General features: G+C 31.3%; 1 protein-coding gene across 1 annotated transcript in view; it reads left to right on the top strand.

The window, feature by feature from the left end:
* Window positions 1-25727, top strand: part of LOC127729845 (SH3 domain-binding protein 5-like) — a 228754-nt gene extending 203027 nt beyond the window's left edge. Inside the window, exon 8 of the mRNA XM_052237765.1 lies at window positions 24454-25727. Within this exon, the coding sequence (XP_052093725.1) occupies window positions 24454-24650 (197 nt within the window). The 3' untranslated portion in view covers window positions 24651-25727. The remainder of the gene's footprint in view (window positions 1-24453) is intronic.
* The last annotated feature ends 270 nt before the right edge of the window (window positions 25728-25997 follow it).

The raw sequence follows: 25997 nt of genomic DNA, 5'->3' as shown, positions 1-25997 counted from the left end.
TAACAATTTAATAATCGGATTTTTCCAAAGATTAAGATACTATTATATTTATTATTCTGGGACTGACAGATATATCACAGGCACTTGTCTCAGAATTTTTTTTCCTATATACCTTTATTAATCAAAGAATCAAGTTTCAGGCAAAAACATAACAAACAAATAATTAATGTGGAAATAACGGCCACAGTTCACTTTGAATGACGAGGTCTGACATGATAACAGAATGCCGACATGATTGATTTAACTGACAAATCTGTGCACCATTGGTAGCAATGGATGCTCAAGTTCCTCAAGGTTCATCCTAAAGAGAACGAGGGTTATGATCCCCAAATACGTCGGGTCTTATTCTCATCACCCCCTGGTTTCAGGGGAGTAAAGATTAACAGTTTCTATATCATAAAACTCTATATGCACGCTGAAAACATAGTCCATACTATGTATCATAAAACAGTCAAGCTCGAACTGGTACCAATTCAGAACCGGCCACTCAGGGTAGACATGAGATGGTCTCAACAGAACTTCCTGCGGTACCGCAGGAAAGTAAAAACCTAATATGATCCGACGTACAATTACGGGAAACCAGTGGCGGATCCAGAGGGGGGCGTAAAGGGCGTACGCCCCCCTCCCCCCCCCCTTTGCTTGAACTTTTTTTTATTTTTTTTTTGTAAAATGATGAATCAGACTAGACTTCGAGAACTTTGCCATTTCCCGGTCGTGTATTTAATTTTTATGCGACAATTCTTTACTTATAAAGATATTTTCGCTCGTATTTACTGTAATATATTATTGATTATGTCAGTCATGTGTTTCGCTACGGTGGAGTTGATCAGTACGTTTGAAACGTCACTCAGTCATTTTGAAATTCAAATTACAGTAACACATTGCTTAGGCGGAGGATGACAAGCATGATGCCTTCAAAGCGACAAAGGATTGAGCAAGAACGTATTGACTTCTATTTCATATTTCCACTCAGCAGAAAGTAATACTCTATTACAATCTCATGAAAAAAAAAGTTCCACAGCAATATTATTTACCTACGAAAATATGTTTAACCCCACACGCCCCAGCCAATTAATAACATTGCTGAATAATGATCCCCAGTCAGTAAGCTATAGATATATTTAAAGTCTAAGGTATGGACCATTTGATTTGATAGGGCAGTCTGAGATATTTTAGAGAAAAAATTCTGACCCTGATTTTTGCCTTAAACAAAAATTATGGCCGTATCTGATGAAAACAATTATCGTGTCCCCTTTTTTGCTATAAGAAAAAAAAATCCAACAGAATTATTCAGCATTAAATGAACCTGGTGAATAAAAAACGGGCGTAATTTTTTTTTTTGGGTGGGGGGGGTTTGCATGTAAATCCCATATCTGACCGGAATGTCTGTTTCGCCGAACTGATATACTGAATACTTTTTTCAAGGCCCAACTGCAACCTGTCTGCTGGGTGTGGCCTTTATGTCTCCATTTGTCGACCGTCATTCACAACTTCGTTGTCATTTGATTTTCAGACTCATTCGTAGCCGTTGGTTGATTTGGAACCCCTCACTTCCCTTGTTGAGTGAAACATTTCAACCAAACATTTGGATAAAAATTGCTTGTTTGTCTTTGTTCGTGTCGGTCGTATTATAAACTTCATTGAATAGCCGTATACCATGTTTACAACAAGTAATCTGTGAGGTTATGCTAGCTAACCATACAACAAACGAGAATTTTCCATGTCCATTTTTTACTGACAAATCCCACATCAAATATATATTAGTACATAGCTTTAGATCTATTCAATCATATTATAATAGACAACTAATGGGGAGAATGCGCTCGCGCGGCATCAAAAATGTCCAACCCAAGCTTACACTTTAACTATAAAATATACATACCCCACGTTAGGAACCGTCACTAAAAATGTGCATTTTACACTTATTTTATGTTTTGTAGCCCAAAAAAGGTCAAAAAAAATTTCGCCTCGCTCCGCTCGGCGATCTTTACATACTACGCCCCCCCCTTTTCAAAAATCCTGAAAACGATCATAACCCCTTAATCTTGCCAGATCCCGACATCCATTTTGACTGTGACGAATGATTTTATTACAAAATAATGAACAATTAGAATCAAGTAATCAAGATAAATGCTGATCTTTATCCAAATAAAGTCAAAAGTTAAATGCATTCCAGGTGAAGAACTAATAGCAGGTATTGATAATTCCATTTTCACACTGCTGGTGTCTGAAAATTTAGATAAAAGTGGTAGCCATTCATGAAAATTAGCATTAACATATATAGTTCTCGAACGTATGATTCGGCAAGCAAATCCATCGGCTTGTTTGTCTCCTCTTTTTTGTCCAAAATGTTATAGATCCGGCCTGTTCTGGTCATTCTGAAAAGATAAATAAAACAGCAGCAGACAAAAGAATTGTTATTAGATGGAAGATTACAAGGGGAGGTGGGTGGGTTTTTGAAACTTTTACATATCTACAAGAGTGGCTAGTTCAATGTAATGCTGAAGCAGAGTCATGTGACGTTGATTATCGGGAAACGAGAACCGGATCCGAATGACGCAGTAATCATTTCTCTTTCATTAAATTGGTTTATCTTATAAATGAGATAAACCGTATTAAAGTATATAGGATTTTTTTTCTGAGACGTGTGCCTGTGAGATATATACATGCATAAGTCCCAGATATATATAATTCTAAATCAAAATGATTTACATAATTACTGAGAAATAATATAATGTTTCAGTTATGTTGATGTCACAAATACACATGAATTATTTGATGATGCATGCTGGAATTTCTTATATAAATGCATGACGGTGACCACAGACATATATATATATCCATTTACTGATTCTATAATTTATTGAGAAAAAAAAATCAGGAGGGAAGTCAGAGGGAAGTGAAACAAACATTTAGCTTTTATTAAAAATTGTTGGGAAAACAATAAAATACGACACTGAGTTTTGAAAAAAAAGTTTATGATTGGTCTTGATTTTATTTTTTTTTAATAAAGGTAGAAACAATTTTTTGTCCCAAGAAAAAAAAAAAACAAGGCCCCCTTTTTAGCCACACCGACACACGCCGATGAATGGAGAATTCCAAGTAAGGTCACAAGGTCACATTTTGAAACTTTTTCAGTCGCCCAGTCTCAAAAAGCAATTTTGACTGGCATTGTTTTTAGTCGAATTATATTTTGCAGGTCAGGTTGCAAAGTGGCAGGTCGGATTTGACCATGTTGACAACGGCCCTAAAAAAATATCCGAAAAAAACGTTGAATCAAACGATATGAACCTACGCAGTTTTATATTATAAGACTGACACAAACCAGTGTGCTTACTGTGCTGGGTGTGATGCTGGGACTTGATATACATGTATCATTAAGTTACAGTACTGTTAGGATTTGCTTGCCTTTTTACAGGGACTTTCTATACTAACTGTTAGTATAGACTGTCCTTGGCTTGAAAGTATGGTTCTCTGCTCAGCAACGGGTTATGGCAATCCGTTGTGGAATTTATTCCCTATTTATTAATGTGAATAAATCATTTATTAATATTAAAAAATGATTTTTTAATATTACAAAATCATTTTTTAATATTAATAAATCGATTTTTTAATATTAAAAAATACTGTCATTTTTTAATATTAATAAATGAATATTTAATATTAAAAAATCATTTATTAATATTAAAAAATCGTTTTTTAATATTAAATATTCAGTCTGATATTTTAATATTAATAAATGAATTTTTAATATTAAAAAATCAAAATCAATGTTACCTTAGCGTTTAATATAAGGCAAACCAATCATTTATCTGTCAAACGCTTTAATGATGATTATTGGACAAGTCGGTCCGGAGAAATTTTGGACCGACTATGTTGAGTCAACTCGGACCATCTTATATCGACCCATACAAGTAATTAAGGAAAGTTCGAACTATTTAATGATTATAAACCATTAAATATTGAATTTTGAATTAAATTTTCTTTTAAAATCGTGCATTAAATTTGCCAAAATAATTTCAAATTATAATTTGATCCATGTGAATGGACTCAATCCTACGGAAGCGTATTAGGAACAAAACAAATTAGCATTGACCAATATTTGGCAAACATATAGACTAAGCAACTCTTTCGTATGGCAAGCCGTTGTGGAATTTATTCAGTGTACCACTCTGAATGTAAATTTTTTACTCTTCTGGTGATAGCCACGTGGTTAAATATTCTGCATTGTCCCTATCAGAGCTTTGAAAAGATCTATTCATATCAACATTTAAGTTCATGAAAAAATCAAAACATAGTGTCACATTCATGTTTACCACTGACTAAATTCTCGATCGATTTATTTACTTGGGCCAACATAAGCGATTTGTAGGTAATTCTTTGTTAGTCACGGAATTTCAACCCTTCCATTTTTTACATTTCAAATATCTGTAATACGATTTCCGTAACCTGGAGTCTGGACTAAGCAAACATACAAACTATTAGTCCCATGCATACAGTTACCTTGTTTCTTCTGTCAAAAATTTGAAACGTGTTTAGGTTAAACTAGTAGTACAGTGACACGATATTTCTTTATAGCAATATAAAGAATAAGGAGGTGTTATGTGGTAATATATGATTGCCAATAAGACAACTATTCCACCAAAGTTCAAATGAATTGGGTGTAAGCAATTATAGACAACTGTTCGTCCATCAACAATAAGAAAAATATAGGGACATAGTAAAAAATAAAATGGGCACATTTGTTTCGAAGTCGAACTTTTGACATGTCAAATCTAAAAATTTCGACTTTAACTCAAATTTTTGACTTTTCAAATCTCGAAATTTTGACTGTAATCTGAAACTTTGACTTTTGAAATCTTGAAATATCGTCTTTTTTAAAAAGTATTACAACTTTAATATAAGTATTCAAACACAGCTATTACAATTTTAGAAGGAGATGACATGGACGCAAATAAATAAATAAATAAAGCGTCATCCAAACATTTTGTCAATTTATATTCAGAAATAGTTTTGTTCTCTTTAATAATGATATGGATTAACATTTAAGATTGAAGAGTTTAATTCGGAAGGAGCATGCGTGTTGACAGAAAAAAAATGTTATTTTCCCATATTCCATGTTTTAGTGTCCACGACTCTGTCATAGGGTCGTCACATCTAAGGACATTTTGCATCCTATGTTTTATGATTGGGTTAAAAGTCCTGTTCAGTATCCCAAAAGCAGGTCAACGACTTTGCCTTGTTGAAACAATGGTTAATCAAGTGGCAAAATATGCCATGCATATTCAGGACGACTCATGAGCTCCTCAGTATTCTAGTTTTAGAACATATAAACATATAAATACTGAGAAGTTGAAATTTCCAGATTCTAAAACTTGAAATTTTGAGTTTAAAGTCTAAATTTTGACTTTATAAAGCTGAAATTTCGACTTTTCAAAAAGTAAAAACTTTCAACTTTCTAAAAGCCGAAATTTCAAAATTTCTAATAGCTAAAATTTCCAATTAAAGTTAAAATTTCGAGATTTGAAAAGTTGAAAATTCGATGTTTCAATAAGATTTGATTTGTCAAAATTTCGAATTTGAAACAAAAGTTCAATGCCAATTTTAATTCTAGTTTGTCCCAAATATGATTCCGTAGTATCCAAATTTCATCAAGTTTATCATAAAACTTATTTCATACCCCAAAAAAAAACCTTGTGAAGTGGATGCTGATTTTAGTGTGTGATACACAGCGTTATCATCATAAACAAATATAATAATGATTGATTAAACAAGAGTTTATATAGTTTGTTCTTATGTTGTGCCGTTATACCACTGTCAAAGGTTAATGGGTTAATGGGTTCTCACATACATGTTTAATGTTTTACTCCGGTACATTGTCTAAGTCATGAGCCGTAGTTCAGTGGTTGTCGTTGGTTCCTGTCTGTCATGATATTTTATTTCGTAAAAAGCCGTTAGTTTTCTAAGTAACGTTGTTTCATTTTTCATGGCGGGGTCTATTATAACCACCTATAACAGTGTATATAAAGTCTAGGTACTTGTAAATGTCTTATAGTCAAATGAGGTACTTGTTAAATGTCCTCAATTAAAAGAAGGTATTCGATAATTGTCCAATATTTGTAGCAGGTCCTTGATGAATGTCCTACAGTTATAGCAGGTACTTGTTGAATGTCCTAAAGCTATAGCAGGTACTTGTTGAATATCCTATCGGTATACTAGGTTCTTATTGAATGTCCTACAGATATAGTAGGTACTTGTTGAATGTCCTATAGTTATATCAGGTATTTGTTGAATGTCCTATAGTTATAGCAGGTATTTGTTGAATGTTCTATAGCTATAATAGGTAATTGATGAATATCCTATTGGTATAGAAGGTTCTTGTTGAATGTCCTATAGTTGTAGAAGGTACTTGTTGAATGTCCTATAGATATAACAAATACTTGTTGAATGTTATATAGCTATAATAGGTAAGTGTTGAATATTCTATTGGTATAGTATGTTCTAGTGGAATATCATATAGATACAGCAGGTACTTGTTGAATGTCTTATAGTTATAACAGGTACTTGTTGAATGTCCTATAGTTAAAGCAGGTACTTGTTGAATGTCCTATTGGTAAAATATGTTCTTGTTGAATGTCCTACAGTAATAATAGTAGGAACTTGTTGATTGTCATCTAGTTATATCAGGTATTTGTTGAATGTCCTATAGTTATAGCAGGTATTTGTTGAATGTTCTATAGCTATAATAGGTAATTGATGAATATCCTATTGGTATAGAAGGTTCTTGTTGAATGTCCTATAGTTGTAGAATGTACTGGTTGAATGTCCTATAGTTATAACAGGTACTCGTTGAATGTCCTATTGCTATAGCAGGTACTTTTTGAATATCCTATAGCTTTAGCAGGTACCTGTTGAATATCCTATTGGTAAAGTAGGTAGGTACTCATTGAATGTCCTATATATATATCAGGTACGTGTTGAATTTCCTTTTGTTACAGTAGGAATTAGTTGAATATCATAGTTCTAGCCGGTAGTTGATGAATGTCCAATATAATTACTAGGTAGTTGATGAATGTTCTTTACGTATGAAAATCATATTGGTATAGTAGGTTCTTGTTGAATGGCCTATAGATTTAGGAGTTACGTGTTGAATATCTTATAGATATAGCAGGTACTTGTTTAATGTCTTGTCTTATAGTCATAGCAGGTACTTGTTGAATGTCCTATAGTTATAGCAGGTACTTGTTGAATGTCCTATAGTTAAAGCAGGAACTTGTTGAATGTCTTATAGCTACAGCAGGTACTTGTTTAATATCCTATCGGTATATTAGGTTCTTATTGAATGTCATACAGATATAGTTGGTACTTGTTGAATGTCCTATAGTTATATCAGGTATTTGTTGAATGTTCTATAGTAATAACAGGTATTTGTTGAATATCCTATTGGTATTGTAGGTTCTTGTTGAATGTCCTACAGATAAAGCATGTACTTGTTGAATGTTCTATAGCTATAATAGGTAATTGATGAATATCCTATTGGTATAGAAGGTTCATGTTGAATGTCCTATAGTTGTAGAAGGTACTTGTTGAATGTCCTATAGTCATAACAGGTACTCGTTGAATGTCCTATTGCTATAGCAGGTACTTGTTGAATATCCTATAGCTTTATCAGGTACCTGTTAAATATCCTATCGGTAAAGTAGGTACTCATTGAATGTCCTATATATATAGCAGGTACGTGTTGAATTTCCTTTTTTACAGTAGAAACTTGTTGAATATCATAGTTATAGCCGGTAGTTGATGAATGTCCAATATAATTACTATGTAGTTGATGAATGTTCTTTACGTATAGCAGGTACCTGTTGATTATACTGTAGCTGTAGCAGGTACTTGTTGAATTTCCTATATCTATAGCAGGTACTTTTTGAATATCGGTATAGTAGGCTCTTGTTGAATGTCCTAAACATATAGCAGTTACGTGTCGAATTTGCTTTTTTTATAGTATGAACTTGTTGAATGTCCTATAGTTATAGCAGGTACTTGTTGAATGTCCTAAAGTTATAGCAGGTACTCGATGAATTTCCTATATCTATAGCAGGTACTTTTTGAATATCGGTTTAGTAGGCTCTTGTTGAATGTCTTAGACACATAGCAGTTACGTGTTGAATTTGCTTTTTTATAGTATGAACTTGTTGTATGTCATTTAGTTATAACAGTCACTTGTTGAATGTCCTATATTTATAGCTAGTACTTGTTGAAAAAATCCTATTGGTATAGTAGGTTCTTGTTGAATGGCCTATATATTTAGGAGTTACGTGTTGAATATCCTATAGATATAGCAGGTACTTGTTGAATGTCTTATAGTCATAGCAGGTACTTTTGGAATGTCCTATAGTTATAGCAGGTACTTGTTGAATGTCCTTTAGTTATAGCAGTTACTTGTTGAATGTCCTAAAGTTATAGCAGGTACTCGATGAATTTCCTATATCTATAACAGGTACTTTTTGAATATCCTATCGGTACAGTAGGCTCTTGTTGAATGTCCTAGACATATAGTAGTTACGTGTTGAATTTGCTTTTTATAGTATGAACTTGTTGAATGTCATTTAGTTATAAAAGGTACTTGTTGAATGTCCTATATTTATAGCAAGTACTGGTTGAAAATCCTATTGATATAGTAGGTTCTTGTTGAATGGCCTATAGATTTAGGAGTCACGTGTTGAATATCCTATAGATATAGCAGTTACTTGTTTAATGTCTTGTCTTATAATCATAGCATGTACTTGTTGATTGTCCTATAGTTATAGCAGGTACTTGTTGAATGTCCTATAGTTATAGCAGGAACTTGTTGAATGTCCTATAGTTAAAGCAGTTACTTGTTGAATGTCCTACAGTTACAGCAGGTACTTGTTGAATATCATATTGTCATGGCAGGTACTTGTTGAATGTCCTATAGTTATAGCAGGTACCAGAAATAAAGGTAGGTATGGCCTCTAAAATGTTCCATAGCACTTATACCCTTAGGAGTGTGTCAGGAAAGAGAAGGGGATTGGGGTATTCTTGTATGGCACATAGCTGAAGGGGGATTTTCTCGCTGTGTTGAAGACCCATTGGTGGCCTTCGGCTGTTTTCTGCTCTATGGTCGGGCTGTTGTCTCTTTGACATTTTCCCCATTTCCATCCTCAATTTATTTTTATGCCCCACCTACGATAGTAGAGGGGCATTATGTTTTCTGGTCTGTGCGTCTGTTCGTCCGTTTGTCCGTCCGTTCGTCCGTCCCGCTTCAGGTTAAAGTTTTTGGTCAAGGTAGTTTTTGATGAAGGTGAAGTCCAATCAACTTGAAACTCATTACACATGTTCCATATGATATGATCTATAATTTTAATGCCAAATTAGAGATTTTACCCCAATTTCACGGTCCACTGAACATAGAAATGATAGTGCGAGTTGGGCATCCGTGTACTATGGACATATTCTTGTTTTATCTCTACTATTGCCCGCTGGGAAAACTAAGAGATTCTCCATTGGGGCCATGGTACTAGAAAATGGTAATGGTCTCTAAAATGGAATATAGCATTTAAAACCCTACAACTGTACGAGTTTGTCAGCAAAGGTTAATGGGGACCCGGAATGTTACATAGTCCAACTTTTATATTGCCTGCTGACCAAACTAAGAGATTTTCTACGTGGGCCATGGGAATAGAGGTAGAGGTTGGCATGTCTCAAAGCAATTAAAGCTTAGACCCATACGTGTGTGTCAGCAAAGAATGGGAGTTTGGGTATCCTGGTATGGCAAATATGCCAACTTTCCTATTCCCCACTGGCCACTCTAAGATATTTTCCATGTGGCCCACGGTTACCAAAAGTAGAGGTAGGCATGGTCTCTAGAATTACCCATAGCACTAGACCTGTAAAAGTTTTTAAGCATATGGTAGGAGGTGTCTGGTTTGTCACAAAGACCACATGAACTATCACCTGCTGGCCAAAGTAAGTGATTCACCACATGGGCCATGTTATAGAGGTAGAGGTAGAGGTAGAGTTATGCATGACCTCTATTATGGACCAAATCATTTATACATTTAAAAATTATAAACCAAATTTATTAAAAAAATATCTTACAGTTATTTTTTCTGAGACTTATTTTTCTACATTCCAATTCACTATGACAGCATGTTTTTTGTTGTCTCTTAAACACCACAAAGGACCTCCTTTGAGCACAAAAAAGCACAATGTAGCACATAGGACCACAAAGGACCTTATAATATTTTTTTTGTAAGGAAATAATATTTTTTTAAATCTCTATTTCAGAAATGTCAATATATGCTTTGCTTTATCAAATTTTATTTTGGACAAAAACAAAGCATCTACAGAAATGTTCTTACTTTATACGAATCTTAAATTGCTATGAGGAACAAAAAGTGCACATGGTGCAATAAAAAAGGTGCAGTAAAAAAGGACTGTACAGCTGTCTTTTAGGAATATGTTTCGTTGGGCTGTTTGATGAAATTCTTGGTCCAACACCATCAGTTCCGGTTGATTTAGTTATGTCTAGATTTTTTAGAGCTTGTAGAACCTCATCATTTGTGACAGTATATAATGAGAATTTAGCATCATCATTTATTTTTGATTTGACATAGTTGTTAATTTTCTCAGATTTAAAACTTTTGTGAGGATTTGATATCAGCTTCTCACCTACTGTGCTAAAATGATCATTTAAGCAGTTAGCAATATCATTTTTGTTTATAAGTACTTTTCCTTCGTGTGTTAAAATGTCAATTTCCTGTTTTGTTGTTGAATTCATATCCTTCAAATGCCTCCAAAGAATTCTACAGTTTTTATCGTTATCTATTGCATCCATAAAATATTTTGATTTTGCAGAACGAATTAATTCACTAGTTTTATTCCTATATTTTTTATAATTTTCAGTGTCTTTCTTTTTGTGAAAATAATCTCTTTGGAATTTTGATTTACCAATTTCATTAGTATACCATTCTGGTTGATATTTATTTTTTACACGTCTAGTAACAACAGGTGCATGTTTATCTAAAACATTGACAAGTAAGTAATGCCACATGTCCATTGCTTGGTTTGAATCATTGATTTCGTGTATTATATCGAATGGTTGATTTGACAAATCTTGTAAAAACATTTCATCATTAAATGTTTTGAAGTTTCTGTATTTGATCTCAAAATGTGAATCTGATTTGTCTTTAATAAGCTTTGCAAATTTGTTTACAGTACAGCTAACAGGATAATGATCACCTGGGGCGTATGATGGTACTGTAACATTTATAAGACTTGTAGGATTAGTACTGTAAATATGATCAATTAAAGTGACACTAGTAGAAGTAACTCTTAGTAGGGTCAACCACCATTTGATGAAGGCCATATGTTGTAATAAAAGATGACCATTTAGAAGGAAGAGGCTTCAAAAAATCAATATTAAAGTCACCCATTAACAATATATTAACATTTATAGATAAGCCATTTACAACCTCATTTTCAAAATTAGTATACCAAGAGGTTTGGCTATTAGGTGGTCTGTATACAAAACATAATAAAAATGATTCTTTGTGTTTTGGAAAAATCTTAAACCAAACAGTTTCTATGTTTTCACTCTCTAATAAAGTCATCCTTTCATATTTAATATCATTATCAAAGTAAACTATCCATCCCCCACCTTTTTTTTCCCTATCTTTTCTTTCATTGCTATACCCCGGGATGTTAATCTCATTAGAATCCCGCTTACATTTTTTAGTATTCAAAAATGTTTCACACATGCCAATAATATCTGGTCTTTGGGTTTTCTCAAGACTTTCAAAATTAGATCTGATTTCATCAATCTTAGGTAAAATATGTTGTATATTATGACATGTTAATTTTATCCCCTTTTCTGAATGACCATACATATTATAATTACATGTATTTATATTCTCTTGATCTGAAGCATTTTGATCATTCTTGATAATGGATACTTCACTTTGATATTTATTACCATTTGTACAAGATTTACAATTCAATTTACGATGACCGGTGTCTTTGGTCGCCGCTTGTGTGGTCTAGACTTAAAACACTTAAAACTGGAAAGCTGCAATGAATGTTTATGTGTTTTATCACAAGATAATATCACTTTAGATAATGTTGAAGTTGAAAAACTTCTTGGAATTCATATTGATAAAAATCTATCATGGTCAAATCAAATTGATAAAATATGCGAAACTATTTCAACCAGAATATACTTGTTAAAAAGGTTGAAACGTTATTTACCGTTAAAAGGTCTTATTCTTTTTTACAATAGCTATATATTACCCATTATTGACTACTGTTGTACAGTATGGGGTCTTACCACAAACTGTAATCTGGAGAGGATACATAAGCTCCAAAAACGTGCTGCAAGATTAGTTTTATCTGTTTTTTTTGATTTTCCATCAACATTAATGTTTAAAAAGCTTGCATGGATGACTATATTTACAAGAATACAATATTTTCAAGCTGTGTTAATGTTTAAATGTATGAATGGTCTAGCACCTGATTATCTATCTATTAAATTTACTGCTTGTACTGATCTTTATAATTATTGTCTCAGGTCGACAACATCAAGACTTCTTCATGTACCAAGACCTAATTCTGAATTTTTAAAAAGAACATTTAAATATTCTGGTCTTATTACTTGGAATAATTTACCAAATAATATAAAAGAAATAAATAATTTAGATACATTTAAGATCAAATGTTCAAACTATTTTCAAACTGTACAGAATGAAGATGCTTGATTCTAATGTATTTTTTCTTCTTCTATTGAATGCATATGTACTTATTCAATATTTAAGCTGCTATGTATAACAGTATTATGTATTTAATTTTGTTTGTATTTTTTTTTTTTTTTTTTTTTTCTTTTCTATTTGTATTAATAGTTTTTGAAGGCCTCATGGAAGATTAACATGTAATTGTTAAATGTGTTACCTTCGTTAAATAAAGAATTTTATTATTATTATTATTATGAAAATGAAAATATACCTGTTGCCGTCTAGATAACCCCGATAAGTAACTGTAATAAAAGTGTATCATCATGCCGTGAAATGTATGGCCTTGAAAAATGTATTTATGATAAACTCTCTTATTTTATACCTTTTGGATGAAATGGTTTCTATTTCTCCCTTTTTTTACATCAATTAACGATGACCGGTGTCTTTGGTCGCCGCTTGTGTGGTCTAGACTTAAAACACTTATATATTTTGCATATATATATATTTATGTGCGGTTCGCGTATGATTTTTGAAGTATGTAATTTATTCTAGTGTGTTTTCACAATAGTTGTAAACCGGTTTTGGCGGTCAGTATATAAAGAAAGTTTGCACGAGATTTTATTATCTATTTAATTTAATTATTTAATTATTGTACCGACCGTGCAAGGGCTGTATAGCCAGTCAAGGTCGTTAAAAACTTCCATTTGATTTAATTATCCGACCGTGCAAGGGCTGTATAGCCAGTCAAGGTCGTTAAAAACTTCCATTTGTTGTATTTAATTATCGAGGTTTGGGCAGTGACCATTGTCGCACGTTTCTTTTGTATTGAAGTCTAATTTTCATTAAGAATTCTGTTTTTTTAATGTATTGAAGTTGTATGTAAAGAATTAATATGTTTTGTATATATTTTGTAGATGTTTGATTGCTGTCTTTTACCGGTATTGTTGATCAAATTGAGATTTTGTGATGTTTATAAAGGACTTTTTTCGTAGATGTGCATGGTTTCCGTATTCAAAACATAAACTGTTATTTATATTTGATAAAATATTGTGATCTCTGGATCTTATTAAAATTGAGATGGTCATTGCGCCTAACAGTACCTAAATATGTATTTAGTTTTCTATTATGCCTTTATCGTATAAAGGTACATATCTGAATGTGCTCAGATATGTATTCTATACAAAAATCTAGAGAGATTTAGCACATAAATACTTTATGTTCGTTTGAACACAGTGAATTTAGAACATAACGTATTCTTTATTCTACATTGGCTAGGTTGAGATCTCACAATATATGTTTAACCCCGCCGCATTTTTGCTCCTGTCCCAAGTCAGGAGCCTCTGGCCTTTGTTAGTCTTGTATGCTTTTTAATTTTAGTTTATTCATATGTTTTGGAGTTTAGTGTGAAGTCCATTTTCACTGAACTTTCTTTTCTTAATGTTCTTCGTCTAGTTTGAAGAGCTCTAAATTAATTATGGGACGTCACCTAACCACATAAAGGTAATATACAATAATTATTGTAGAAGGCTTATTTTCTGGGACCTTTTTTTCATTACCATGTTTTTCTATTAAATGGGCAGCTTTTTATTAATATGTTTATGTTTAGTAATGTTTTTAACTTGTATTTTCATAAAATATTATAAAAAAAAATGTTTTATAGATTTCAGTAATAAAAAAACCCAACTGATTGTCTAAAAAGATAAGTCCTTTCTTAAATTTAATAAAAAAAACAGTTTTCTTATCACTGGATTTTGATTTTTGTCGTGTGTTAAAATATGCAAGTCAATGTAAAAAGTAATTATTAGAATAAAAGATTAGAGAAAAAGATAAAAAAAAACAGCAACCGTAAGAATATAAATCTTTCAAAATTTCGTTTTCGTGTATGAATTAATTTATTGTTTTGAATAGTCATAAAAATAACTTTTATTACTTTTTTCCTGTTATGTCAGCTTGCCATTTATTGGGGGTATTTGTTATTGAAATTAAACGTATGTCAAATATTAACAATATCATGAATATAACAGGTAAAGCTTTGATAATCTGGTGGTGTCTTCCTCGAATGCCAACATTTCATATGTTACCTATTCCTTGAACGCCAACAAAAAATATTTCAATAGATGTTTATATAATAACAATAGGTGTTTTTATAACTATTTAAATGTTTCTAGTAGTATTTAACTGTTAAAAATAATTAGTGAACTTGATAAAATTGCAATATTTTATCACTTTTTGATAAGAAAGAAAATAGTAGATTTTGGGGTTAAAATTAATATGAATTTTAAAGAAATAAAGAAAATTAAAACAATTTTATTACTTTTTATTAAAAAAAAAAAGATATTTTGGGAATGGAAATGTTTATTAACATAAGACATATTAGAAATATTAAAGAAATGTTAGTTAAATACAATTTTTTCAAACTAAAAAAAGGATATTAGAGATTTATTTAATTCCATATCATTTTAAATATTTTATTAGTTAATATGAACTATATGAAATTTTCAATTGAACAATTAATTAAACTTTAAAAATCATAAGAAATAATCAAGTAAATTTGATAACTTCCAAGTTGGAAACTGGGTGAGCATGAGTATGAACACACCCCAAGCTGACACTGAGTGAGCACAGGTTCAAGCCAATATTATGCACATAAAAGAGGAGGATAGGCAAGTCATAAAAAAGGGTTTGACATCGACGACCCTGACCTACTAACCACACCACCGCATACGTCGCCCTTGAACCTCCAATCCAAAGAAGCTCTGTGTTATCTGTGTACAAATAAACAATATATTATTCAAAATTGATTTTTTCCTTCTTTTTATGCTATGAAAAAAGTATGAAAATATCTTCCAGAACTCTACAAAGTTTCAAGAAAATCCATAAAATAGGGTAACAAGAATTCCGATGAGTTGCGAACATAACAAACACCTAAACAGTATATTATGAATCACTTACAATAAAAAAAGGGTGTAAAAAAAATATCCTGAACAACTGAACAAAATAAAACATGGTAATCTAACACGAGATACAAAGTTTTAAGAAATTCCATCAAGTAATATGGGAGGATATTACAGCACACAAAACTATAGAAATATTGAAAAAACATCAAAGTTCAAAGAGTCTATTGTAGAATTTGTGCAAACTGGAATTCATGACAATATGCAAATGTTGACTTTGTGATGCAACACTTTTCAAAGTTTCTTTTAAAGAGAATCCATATTTGTTCAAGCAGTAACAAGACAAGACAAGACAAGACAAATACTTTATTAAAGTCTCACCACTTGTTACATATAAAATATACAGCTTTTTAAAACACAAGTTAACAACAAGAGCTACTCTATAAAGAGTTATGAGAGACTATAAAACAATTTTTCTTAAATTATAATACAAATACAAGTCAACTATCATGAGTATAAAATACATTTTCGCTTTATTAAAATTTCATAGCAGATTTTGGCAGTATAAAATACCATATTTTCATTTGTAAAAAGAAATATAAATTTTTCATTATCAGACATATGTAAAAAATTCTCATCAACAATACTAGCATGGTTAAAAATAACATTACGAATATCTGAATATACAGGACAGTTTAATCAAACATGTTTTTCATCTTCAACGTCATCAATACAGTTAAAACATAATCTATTTTCAATATCAATATTTTCATAACGACCAGTTTCAATTCTGATTGGTGCTACGCCACATCTAAATTTGGCTAAAGCACTCCTGTATCTACCTGGTATATTAAAAATCAAATAATTTTCTACACCATATACATTTTTAAACATTCTATATGTACGTAATTTATTTTTATCATCTGAAATAATTTTGTCATACCATTCTTCCTTAAATTTTTCAAAACATACATTTTAAATATTCTTAATTAAATCCTTGTTCAAAATATCACCATTGCACAAATATTCCATATCAAGTTCTTTAAACTTATTTTTTACTCTAAAATGCCAATTTTTTACCTTTTTACATGTGTTACCCCATATATACACTTTTTTATTTACTCTATTATCATTCATTTTATTAAATCGTGTCCAGTTTCTAAAAACACTAGTCCACTGTTTGATTTTGCACGACATCCAGCCCATGTCACCATACAAAGACATATTAGGTGTGTATTTTCCTACACCCATGAAAAAACGCATGGCTCTATTTTTAATACTATTTATACATGAAAAATCACGTGTTCCCCATATAGAGGCACCATAATCTATTACAGACCATACAAGTGTATAAATAATTTTGTAAATGTACAATATTGAAAACCACCGTTAGCTTTACATTTAGATATCAACAGACCCAACGATCTACTAGCGGCTTTAGCAACTGCTTTTGCCATATTATCATAGCTTAAATGCTCAGTAAACAATAAACCTAAATATGTGTATTGGGAAACAATATCAATATTGTTACCATTAAACAAAAATGAAAAATTTGATCTAGATAAAGACTGTGTTCTAAAATGTACTATTTTAGATTTTTCTAAATTGACAGTAAGGTCATTAGTACAACACCATATATTCAAAACATCTAATATTTTTTGTAAATCACCCTCACTCTCAGTGATAAAAACAAGATCATCTGCATATAACAACATGTTAACTTTATGATTTTCAATGTCTATACCTATATTCAGTTTCTTAACCTCATCAACAAGATCATTTATATAAATATTAAATAACAAAGGCGAAAGGATACACCCTTGTTTTAGACCACAATTTACATCAAACCAATCTGTTAAGTTACCATTTACTTTAACACAAGACTGTACATTGTTATAAAGAGAATAAAGTGACTTCAACATTTTAGAACTAATACCAATTGTTTTTAATTTACAAAATAATAAATTTCTATTTATCCAATCGTAAGCTTTTTTGAAGTCAATAAATGCCACATATGTTGATTGTTTACGAAGCTTTCTAGTTTCTATAATAGTAGACAGTGTACTTAAATGGTCGACAGTACTACGACCTTTTCTAAAACCGTTTTGTTCGTCACATAGGAAGTCAATATCATCAAGCTTATATGTTAGTCGTGAGTTCAATACTCCACAATACAGTTTGTAGGAAACTGGTGCCAAAGTTATACCACGATACGACAAGGGATCCCTCGGATCTGATGTTGAGCTTTTCGGAATAGGTGTTATAATCCCTTTTGACCACATTATTGGAACTTTACCAGAGTCAAAACAAATATTGAAAACTCTAGTTAGTGCATTTAACATAGTTTGGTTCTTGTACAATTCAACTGGTATTTCGTCATATCCAGGTGATTTACCATTTTTGGAACATTTCAAAACATTAAATACTTCTTCCACAGATATTTCACAATCTAACATATCATCATATAAAACATCTACATCATTTTCACATATATTTACATCACTATCATCATTTCTATTAAACATATTAGAGAAATCACACTTCCATTTATTTAAAACTTCATCTTTATCACCAGAAATTTGACCATTATCTAATTTTACTTCCATGGGAATATAATTTTGGCGCTCACTACCTACACCAATTTTTCCAATTTTTCGCCAAAAATCTTTTGGATTTCCACACGAATTACTCAATTCTTCCTGCACGGAGTACCAATATTGGCGTTTTGCCTTTTGGACCGCTTTATCAAATAATTTCCTTTTATTAATAAATACTTGACGAAATAACTTTTTCTGATTCCGAATTTTACATTTAATCCATATTTTTTCGGATGCACAAACGTCGTTCCATAATTCAGTTAGCTCCTCGTTCCACCAAGGTTTCTTACATCTCCTTCTTTTATTATTTACACCGTCGGATAAGACAATCACTTTAGATGGTAATTTTGTAGACATTTCCGTTTTAATAACCTTCACAAATTCATCATACATGTTGTTAATCTTGTCTTGCGTTACATTTGAAATTTCCAAATTTTGAATAATGCTATTAATATCATTCACAGCGGATTCCGAACTGAGCCAGTCTTCTGGTAAATTTTTGATATCATATTTGATTTTAGTTTTACGATTGTTTTTTGGTGGCGCAGCATTTTTATTACTTTGTCTTGTCTTGTCTTGTTAAAATCAAACTTATTTGGTTCAAGATTTAGAAACAGAACGAAAAGCAACTCTTCGCCAGGTTTTCTCTTCTTTCTTAGTAGCGAGTACACATACATTTAGTATTTCCGACAATGTACATTTATTGTTTATATCCTACAATTTATAACTGACGCTTTAATGGTTAGTTTTTAAATCCAAGTCTGAATTTTTACATTTTTTAAAGAAATCTACATAGTTTTAACCTCTGACCGCGAAGTTGATCGAAATTGAACTGTCACGACAGAAACAGAAATATTCTCATTACCGTTTGCTCAATATGGAGGTGGAGTACAAGAGGCTTTATTTGTACAAGTAAAAATCAACAAAACTTTATTTTTGAACTTGTTATTTATGCAACAATTAGTTGATAGCAGGATAAAAGCCGGTGTTTCGTAGATATTTTTGTTATTCATATTTTCCACTGATCTAGTTCAGCTACATGCTTGCAGTAACGTATGATCATCGTATATAAAAGCGCTCAAACAACTCTTATATATAGGTGGCGTATTTATTAATATTAGAACGAATTTTTTTTAATATTAAAAAATAAGACCATTTATTAATATTAGAAAATGAATTTTTAATATTAAAAAATGATTTATTAACATTAAAAAATGATTTTTTAATATTAATAAATAGGATCTATTTTTTAATATTACAAATTATTTTTTAATATTAATAAATCGAATATTTAATATTAAAAATTGAATATTTAATATTAACAAATAAAACCCATTTATTAATATTAAAAATTACCTATTTATTAATATTAAAAAATATTTATTAATATTAAAAAATCGATTTATTAATATTAAAAAAATATATTTAATATTAATAAATGATTTTTTAATATTAATTAATAGGGAATAAATTCCACAACGGCTTGCCATAACGGGTGCGTGATTAGCAAATCAAATATCTTGTAGCAGTAAAATACACAAATGTATAATACCTTAATTCAGGAGCACAGTCTGTCTTTACCGTAAATAACTTCGAGATTAATATGTAAGTTTACTTTGCTAATCGATGTTCCTGTAATTCAGATTTATATTTATTTGTGAGACCCCCGTCACTATTTATATTCACTTAAAGAAAGGGGTTCTCTGTTACTGGGAAAATGTTATCTGATTCAGGATCAATTTATCGGTTACACTCCCCTATCACCAGTGATTCTTTGTTGTAAGCTGACAGTCTGAAAAAGGTACAGAATTTACTAGTATATTTAGTCTGATGCCAGTAATTTATGTCCCCAGACTAATTTTCCTAGTCCATGACATCACTATTCCTAGGTGAAAATGTCCATGTTCTTTATTTTACTATAGGACAATGTATATTAAAAGAAATCATTTACATATTACAAACAATGGAATTTTCAATTCTCATGTTTTAATGTTGGTTAACAGTTGTGCATTAACATGATTTTAAAAGTGTTATCTTACTTCTTAAAAGCTTAATATTTAGAAGGTAGAAGACCTGGACCATTCATACTTTGTATTAATAGATGCCTTATGTTATGAAGTTTCAGTTTCCATCTGTCATATGTTCATTGTCCTTGACCTCATTTCATGGTTCAGTGACTACTTGGAAAAAAAGTTAAGATTTTTAGTATGCTTAATTTCTCTTTTATAATGAGTAATAGGATAATTATATTTGGTATGTGCGTACCTTTCAAAGTCCTCATGTTCGTCAGACAGTTTTCACTAGGCTTGACCTTATTTCAGTGAACAAGGTTAAGTTTTGTGGTCACGTCCATATCTCAGATACTATAAGCAATAGGTCTACTATATTTACTTAAGTGTATAAAATGATTGTAAGGTGTGCATGTCCAACTGGCAAGTGTCATGTGACCTGGACCTCATTTTCATGGTTCAGTGGTTATTGTTAAGTTTTTGTGTTTTGGTCTGTTTTTCTAATACTGTATGCAACATGTCAAGTATATTTGGTGCATGAAAATTTTTAAGGATGTACATGTTAGTCTGGCATGTTTTATTCGACCTTGACCTCATTTTTATGGTTCATTGCTCAATGTTATTTTTTTGTTTTTTTGGTCAGTTTTTCAATTGTCTTATTTTCAAATTAGGAATAGGTCAACTATATTTGGTGTATGGAATGATTGTAAGGTGCATATGTTTGACTGAGAAGTTTCATCTTACCTTGACTTTATTTTCCTAGTACATTGGACAATGTTTAGTTTTTGTGGTTTGGTCTATTTTTAGGATACTGTAAGCAATAAGGCCCCTATATTTGGTGAATGGAATGATTGTAAGATGCACATGTCTGTCTGGCATGTTTTATATGACCTTGACCTCATTTTCATGGTTCATTGGTCAATGAAAAGTTTGCATTGTTTTGTCAGTTTATCATATGCTTTAAGCAACAGGTAAAATATATTTGGCAGATGTAACGATTGTAAGGTTTGCATGTCTGTCTGGCAGATTCATATAACCATGACCGCATTTTATGGTTCTTTGGTCAATGCTAAGTTTTCTTGGTTTTTTCATTTTATCAGATATTGTAAGCATATGTCTACTTGTTGTTGTATGGAATGACTGCATGGTGTCATATAAAAATAAGAAGATGTATGTCTGCCAAGGATATTATTACCATGATTACTGTGAATTTATTTTCATAGAATATTGATAAAATTAAACAGCAAAAATGATGAGCAAGACAAGATATACAAATGATACAAAATTGTCAGTTGCCTACTAATTATGTTATAGTAGTTATTGTCATTAAATGATGTTTACCCATTTATGTGTAGGGCAAGAACATTAAAGATAAAGGGAAACTATAAACAAAAGAAATTATCAACAAAAATAGATTTACAGACGTCAACAAAGCCTAAATGGTAAGTCCACTTCTATAAAAGTTATTGCCCTTGAATAATGATTATTATGAAAATAAGATGTGGTATGATAAATGAAGAAACTATCCACCAGAGTTCAATTAAGTGGATGTAAGCAATGCAATTACTTATTAGAGGCCAATGATGACCTGTAAATAATGAGAAAACCCATACCCTATACATGATATAGTCATCTATAAAAGACACCACAAAAAAAAAAATTGGAACAAAAGTTACAAAACAACAATTCAAACTTCAAATATACCAGACTAATTTATAAAAAAACAAGTTATGAAAAAACAAATATGACGGACGTGAACCAACATCAACCACTGAACTATGTACAGGCTCCTGATTTTGGACAGGCAAAATTAAGGCAGGGTTGATATAAAAATAAGAAGCGGTATGATTGCCAATGAGACTATTCTCAAATAGAGATCAAATGACATTAAATTTAACAAAAATAGTTCACTGTACAGCCTTCGACAATGAGCAAACTCTATACCGCATAGTAATCTATAAAAGGCCATGGAATAACAAATGTAAAACAATTCAAAAAGGGCATGGCGTCTTTCCATGCTAAACATGCTTGGGGGAAACACCACAAAGGCGAAAGCTAAGTGCCTGATTTTTGCACAAAACAATAAACAAAAAACAAATATGATATAAAGCAACAATTGACAACCACTGAATAACAGGCCCCTGACTTGGGACAGACACTTACAAAATGTGGCATGGTTTAACATGTTTGCTGGCGCCAAATCCTTTTCCAATTTAAGGACAGTGGTGTAAGTGTCAGTTCAATATAAAAACTATAAAATCAGTTGAAAAGGGCTTTTTTCTGCTCTTGGGTCAGGTTATTTTGATACATTCCCGTTTTCATTCTCAATTTTATTAACTCATTAGAATGCAACAAAGCAGAAAAACAGTTACCAAAAACACAGACCGGATGTGGCTGGAAATTTATTCTTTCCCTTTAACAAAAAAGACTCAACATACAGATCTATTAGTACTCACAGTTACTGACAGCTAATTCAAAGCAAATTTCAACTAATAAAATAAACATTTTGTGAGCACCCAACCCACCCCTAACCTGGGACAGTGGTCTTAATAACAGCACAACATTTGACATGTTTGAACAAACTGTAAACATTTGTTGCAATTGGCTTAACTCAAAAGACTGCAACAAGGCACAAAAACAACTAATATGAAAACCATAGACACAAAGCACTGAAATAAGAGTACTTACAATTTTAAATATTCAAATGAAAGTGTATCAAAATGTACATAAACATGATGAAATAGCCATTTTATTGCTGTATTTCTCTTCATTTTTAATTTTTGAGTTTTGTGTATTTGTAGGTCAGACATCTTGGTTTTCATGATCATCATTCAACAGGTCAATACTGAACAGAAAACTTAAAGTTGATATTTTTCTACATAGTGTGACTTTTTTATTAATTTGAAATGGAATGTGTTTTTTTCCTACATTAGAAAGAGGAAATTTCAATATAATGACTATAAACAAAAAGGAGTCATATCATCATGATCATAGATGCATAAGAACTTAATCATGTAAATTTATGCAACAACGTAATTATCAATTGAAAGAAGGGGGGAATGAAAAAATATATTAGTATTTTGTTCTCCAAATGAACTTGCTTTGTCCACTCTTTTAAATCGCTCCCTCCAATAAAGATGTACGGAGGAAGATCTTTGAAGAACAGATTGCAAAAATGTTTTGTCTAAGAATAGTAGGAATATTCTAGTGGATGAAATAATTTATTTACTTCACTCTTATATAGTGGACTGAATAATTGTGCATAGCAAGCTGAAACAAGAAAACTAAAACTTAACAGGAAAAGTGTTTATTTTATAAATTTGCAAATATAAACGTAATATTATGAACAACACAAAGGTATAAGATTCAAATCGTTTGCATATTCATGTATTGCAATGGAACTATAACAAAGAAAACTTTACCTCATGAAAAGAGTAAACTATTAACTGTACTTTGTCAATTTATTCAGTCAGAATATGAATTTTTTTTTCAGTTCTATTTTGCATAATAAAACAAACAAGACAAAGATTACAAATCAATATTTTTTTCTTTTATTAAGACATGTCATCATTTTATTTCAGTTAAAGGATTTTCTTTTTTTACTTTAAATATTATTATACTTTCCAAAATAATAATAATCTTTATTGTCATATAAACAAATTAAAAACATGTTTGTGACAAAATGAAAAAAAAACAAAATACACTCATATATATATTATAAACTTTTTAATACCAAACAGAATTCATTGTAACGTACACATTACTGTATATTTATAATTTGAATCGCATAGGATTTTATTTTGTCCCATGGGATATTAAAAATCCCATAGGATATTTATAGTCCCATGGGTTTTTTTTTGTCCCATGGGACTACAATTATCCCATGGGACCCAAAAAAATCCTATGGGATAATGGTCAATCCCATGGGATTTGCCTTATCCCATGGGATATTGAAAATATGTTTTTCTAAATCAAATTACAAAATATATATAATAATAACAGCAGAAAAGCAATGAAATTATTGAATCCCATGTAATTCCGCACATTTTAGTTATATACACGACACTGTAGCTCTAAGGAGAGGCGGCGGCAGATAATAAAACAACCAAAGTCTGATTGCTGAACAGTTATAGATATATAGCTTACAAGTCCATGTCAAGAGTTTATATTAAATGATAATGCAACATTTGGTCAATTTGTGTTACAGAATCTATTGGAAAAGATTACGAGATGGTCAATGACATCTCAAACGAGGACGATGAAATATGCGATGGAAGCGATTATGTAGAGGAAAAATTTGACGATGGCTGTTCTCATTCAAGTAACAAAACTGACGATGAAAAGGATATTGATTTGACTAATGTTAGTAGCATATTTGAAAATTTACAAATTTCTGATGATTAATTTCAATCTGAACTGAGAGATGACAATTGCTCTGATTTAAATCTGCTCAAATGTAAAAAGCAGTAAATTACATAAACAGATATTATGTTCTAGTTCGCCAGACTTCAACGAACATAAATTATTTATACAATAAAACTCAACACATGTATCAGAAATGAGCTCTCCTTGTGAGAGTAACATACTTTCGAAAGTAACAAAGAAAGAAAAAGGGGATCATATGCCAAGGTTTTTAGAAACTGTTAATTTTTCTGAAATGTTTTCCTGAACATATCCATCTTTTTCAGTTTCAGATGCCCTTCTTCTAGTATCTAGAAGGAAATTTTGTAAAAATTTATTTCCTGTTTTTCCGTATATTACTTATAAATGGACTTAGTTTTTCTTCCAGTTAACATTACATACAGTCTGCATTTAAAGTTTTTAAAACATTTATTAGATTCATAAACCATCCTGGATTTTTACCAAACTTGGACAGAGGCTTCTTACAATCAAAAGATAGTATCTAGAGGAAATTTTTTAATCATTTTTTCCCCATTTTTGTTGAGCTTGCGACTTTTGTCGCAAAAGTGAGACATAGCGATCCTACATTCACTCTGAAAACATAGACAACAGCAAAAGTAGGCGAGACACTGGGTTCCGCGGACCCCTTACGAATTTTTACAATGTATTGCCCGATTGAACTATGAACTCCTTCTTTAAGTGAAGTACATAAAAAAGAAGTTCAAGGATCAGCAAATCCGGCTAGTTTATGTGACCAACTAATTGCAAAATAAGCTCCTTCAACTATAGATGCGGATTTGTGTTTTTTTACATAAATGAATCAGGTATAACGAAACATCATAGTCTAATGCTGGTAAAGATTTAAGATTAAAAAATTTACTCCATCTACAAAAATTGTTAAAGGCGTACCTGTACTTTTTCCAAGTGTTATCAGCTCTAGAACGTAGACAAAATTCTGGAATACACTTTGCTTAATTTTGTAATGGCTGGTGTGGTGAAAGAATTTCTGATGACCACCTACCAACGCTGAAAATATCTGAAAATGTAAAAATTCAAACAAATAGTAAATAAAAAAGTATATACATGTCATCATAAACAAATTCGTTTAATATATAATCATTACTGACCTTGCTCCGTACTATAGCCTTGTCAGCTTTCTAAAAAAGACCTCGCTATAATTTCCATAGCTACTGAGATCATGCATAGTCTTTAATCTTAACATTATCGCAAATGATAGTTAAAGGTCTAAGGTCCAATGGGCCAAAAGGCCCAGGTGGAACATCTCATGGTTTGTCTTCACCATAGGTCCAAACTTAGGTCTAAGAGTCTTAGATACCTACCCCCTATTTT

This window comes from Mytilus californianus, unplaced genomic scaffold (assembly GCF_021869535.1).
Source record: "Mytilus californianus isolate M0D057914Y unplaced genomic scaffold, xbMytCali1.0.p SCAF_2, whole genome shotgun sequence".
Lineage (NCBI taxonomy): Eukaryota > Metazoa > Mollusca > Bivalvia > Mytilida > Mytilidae > Mytilus > Mytilus californianus.
The sequence above is the reverse complement of the archived record's forward strand: the minus strand, read 5'-3'. Positions and strand labels throughout refer to the sequence as shown.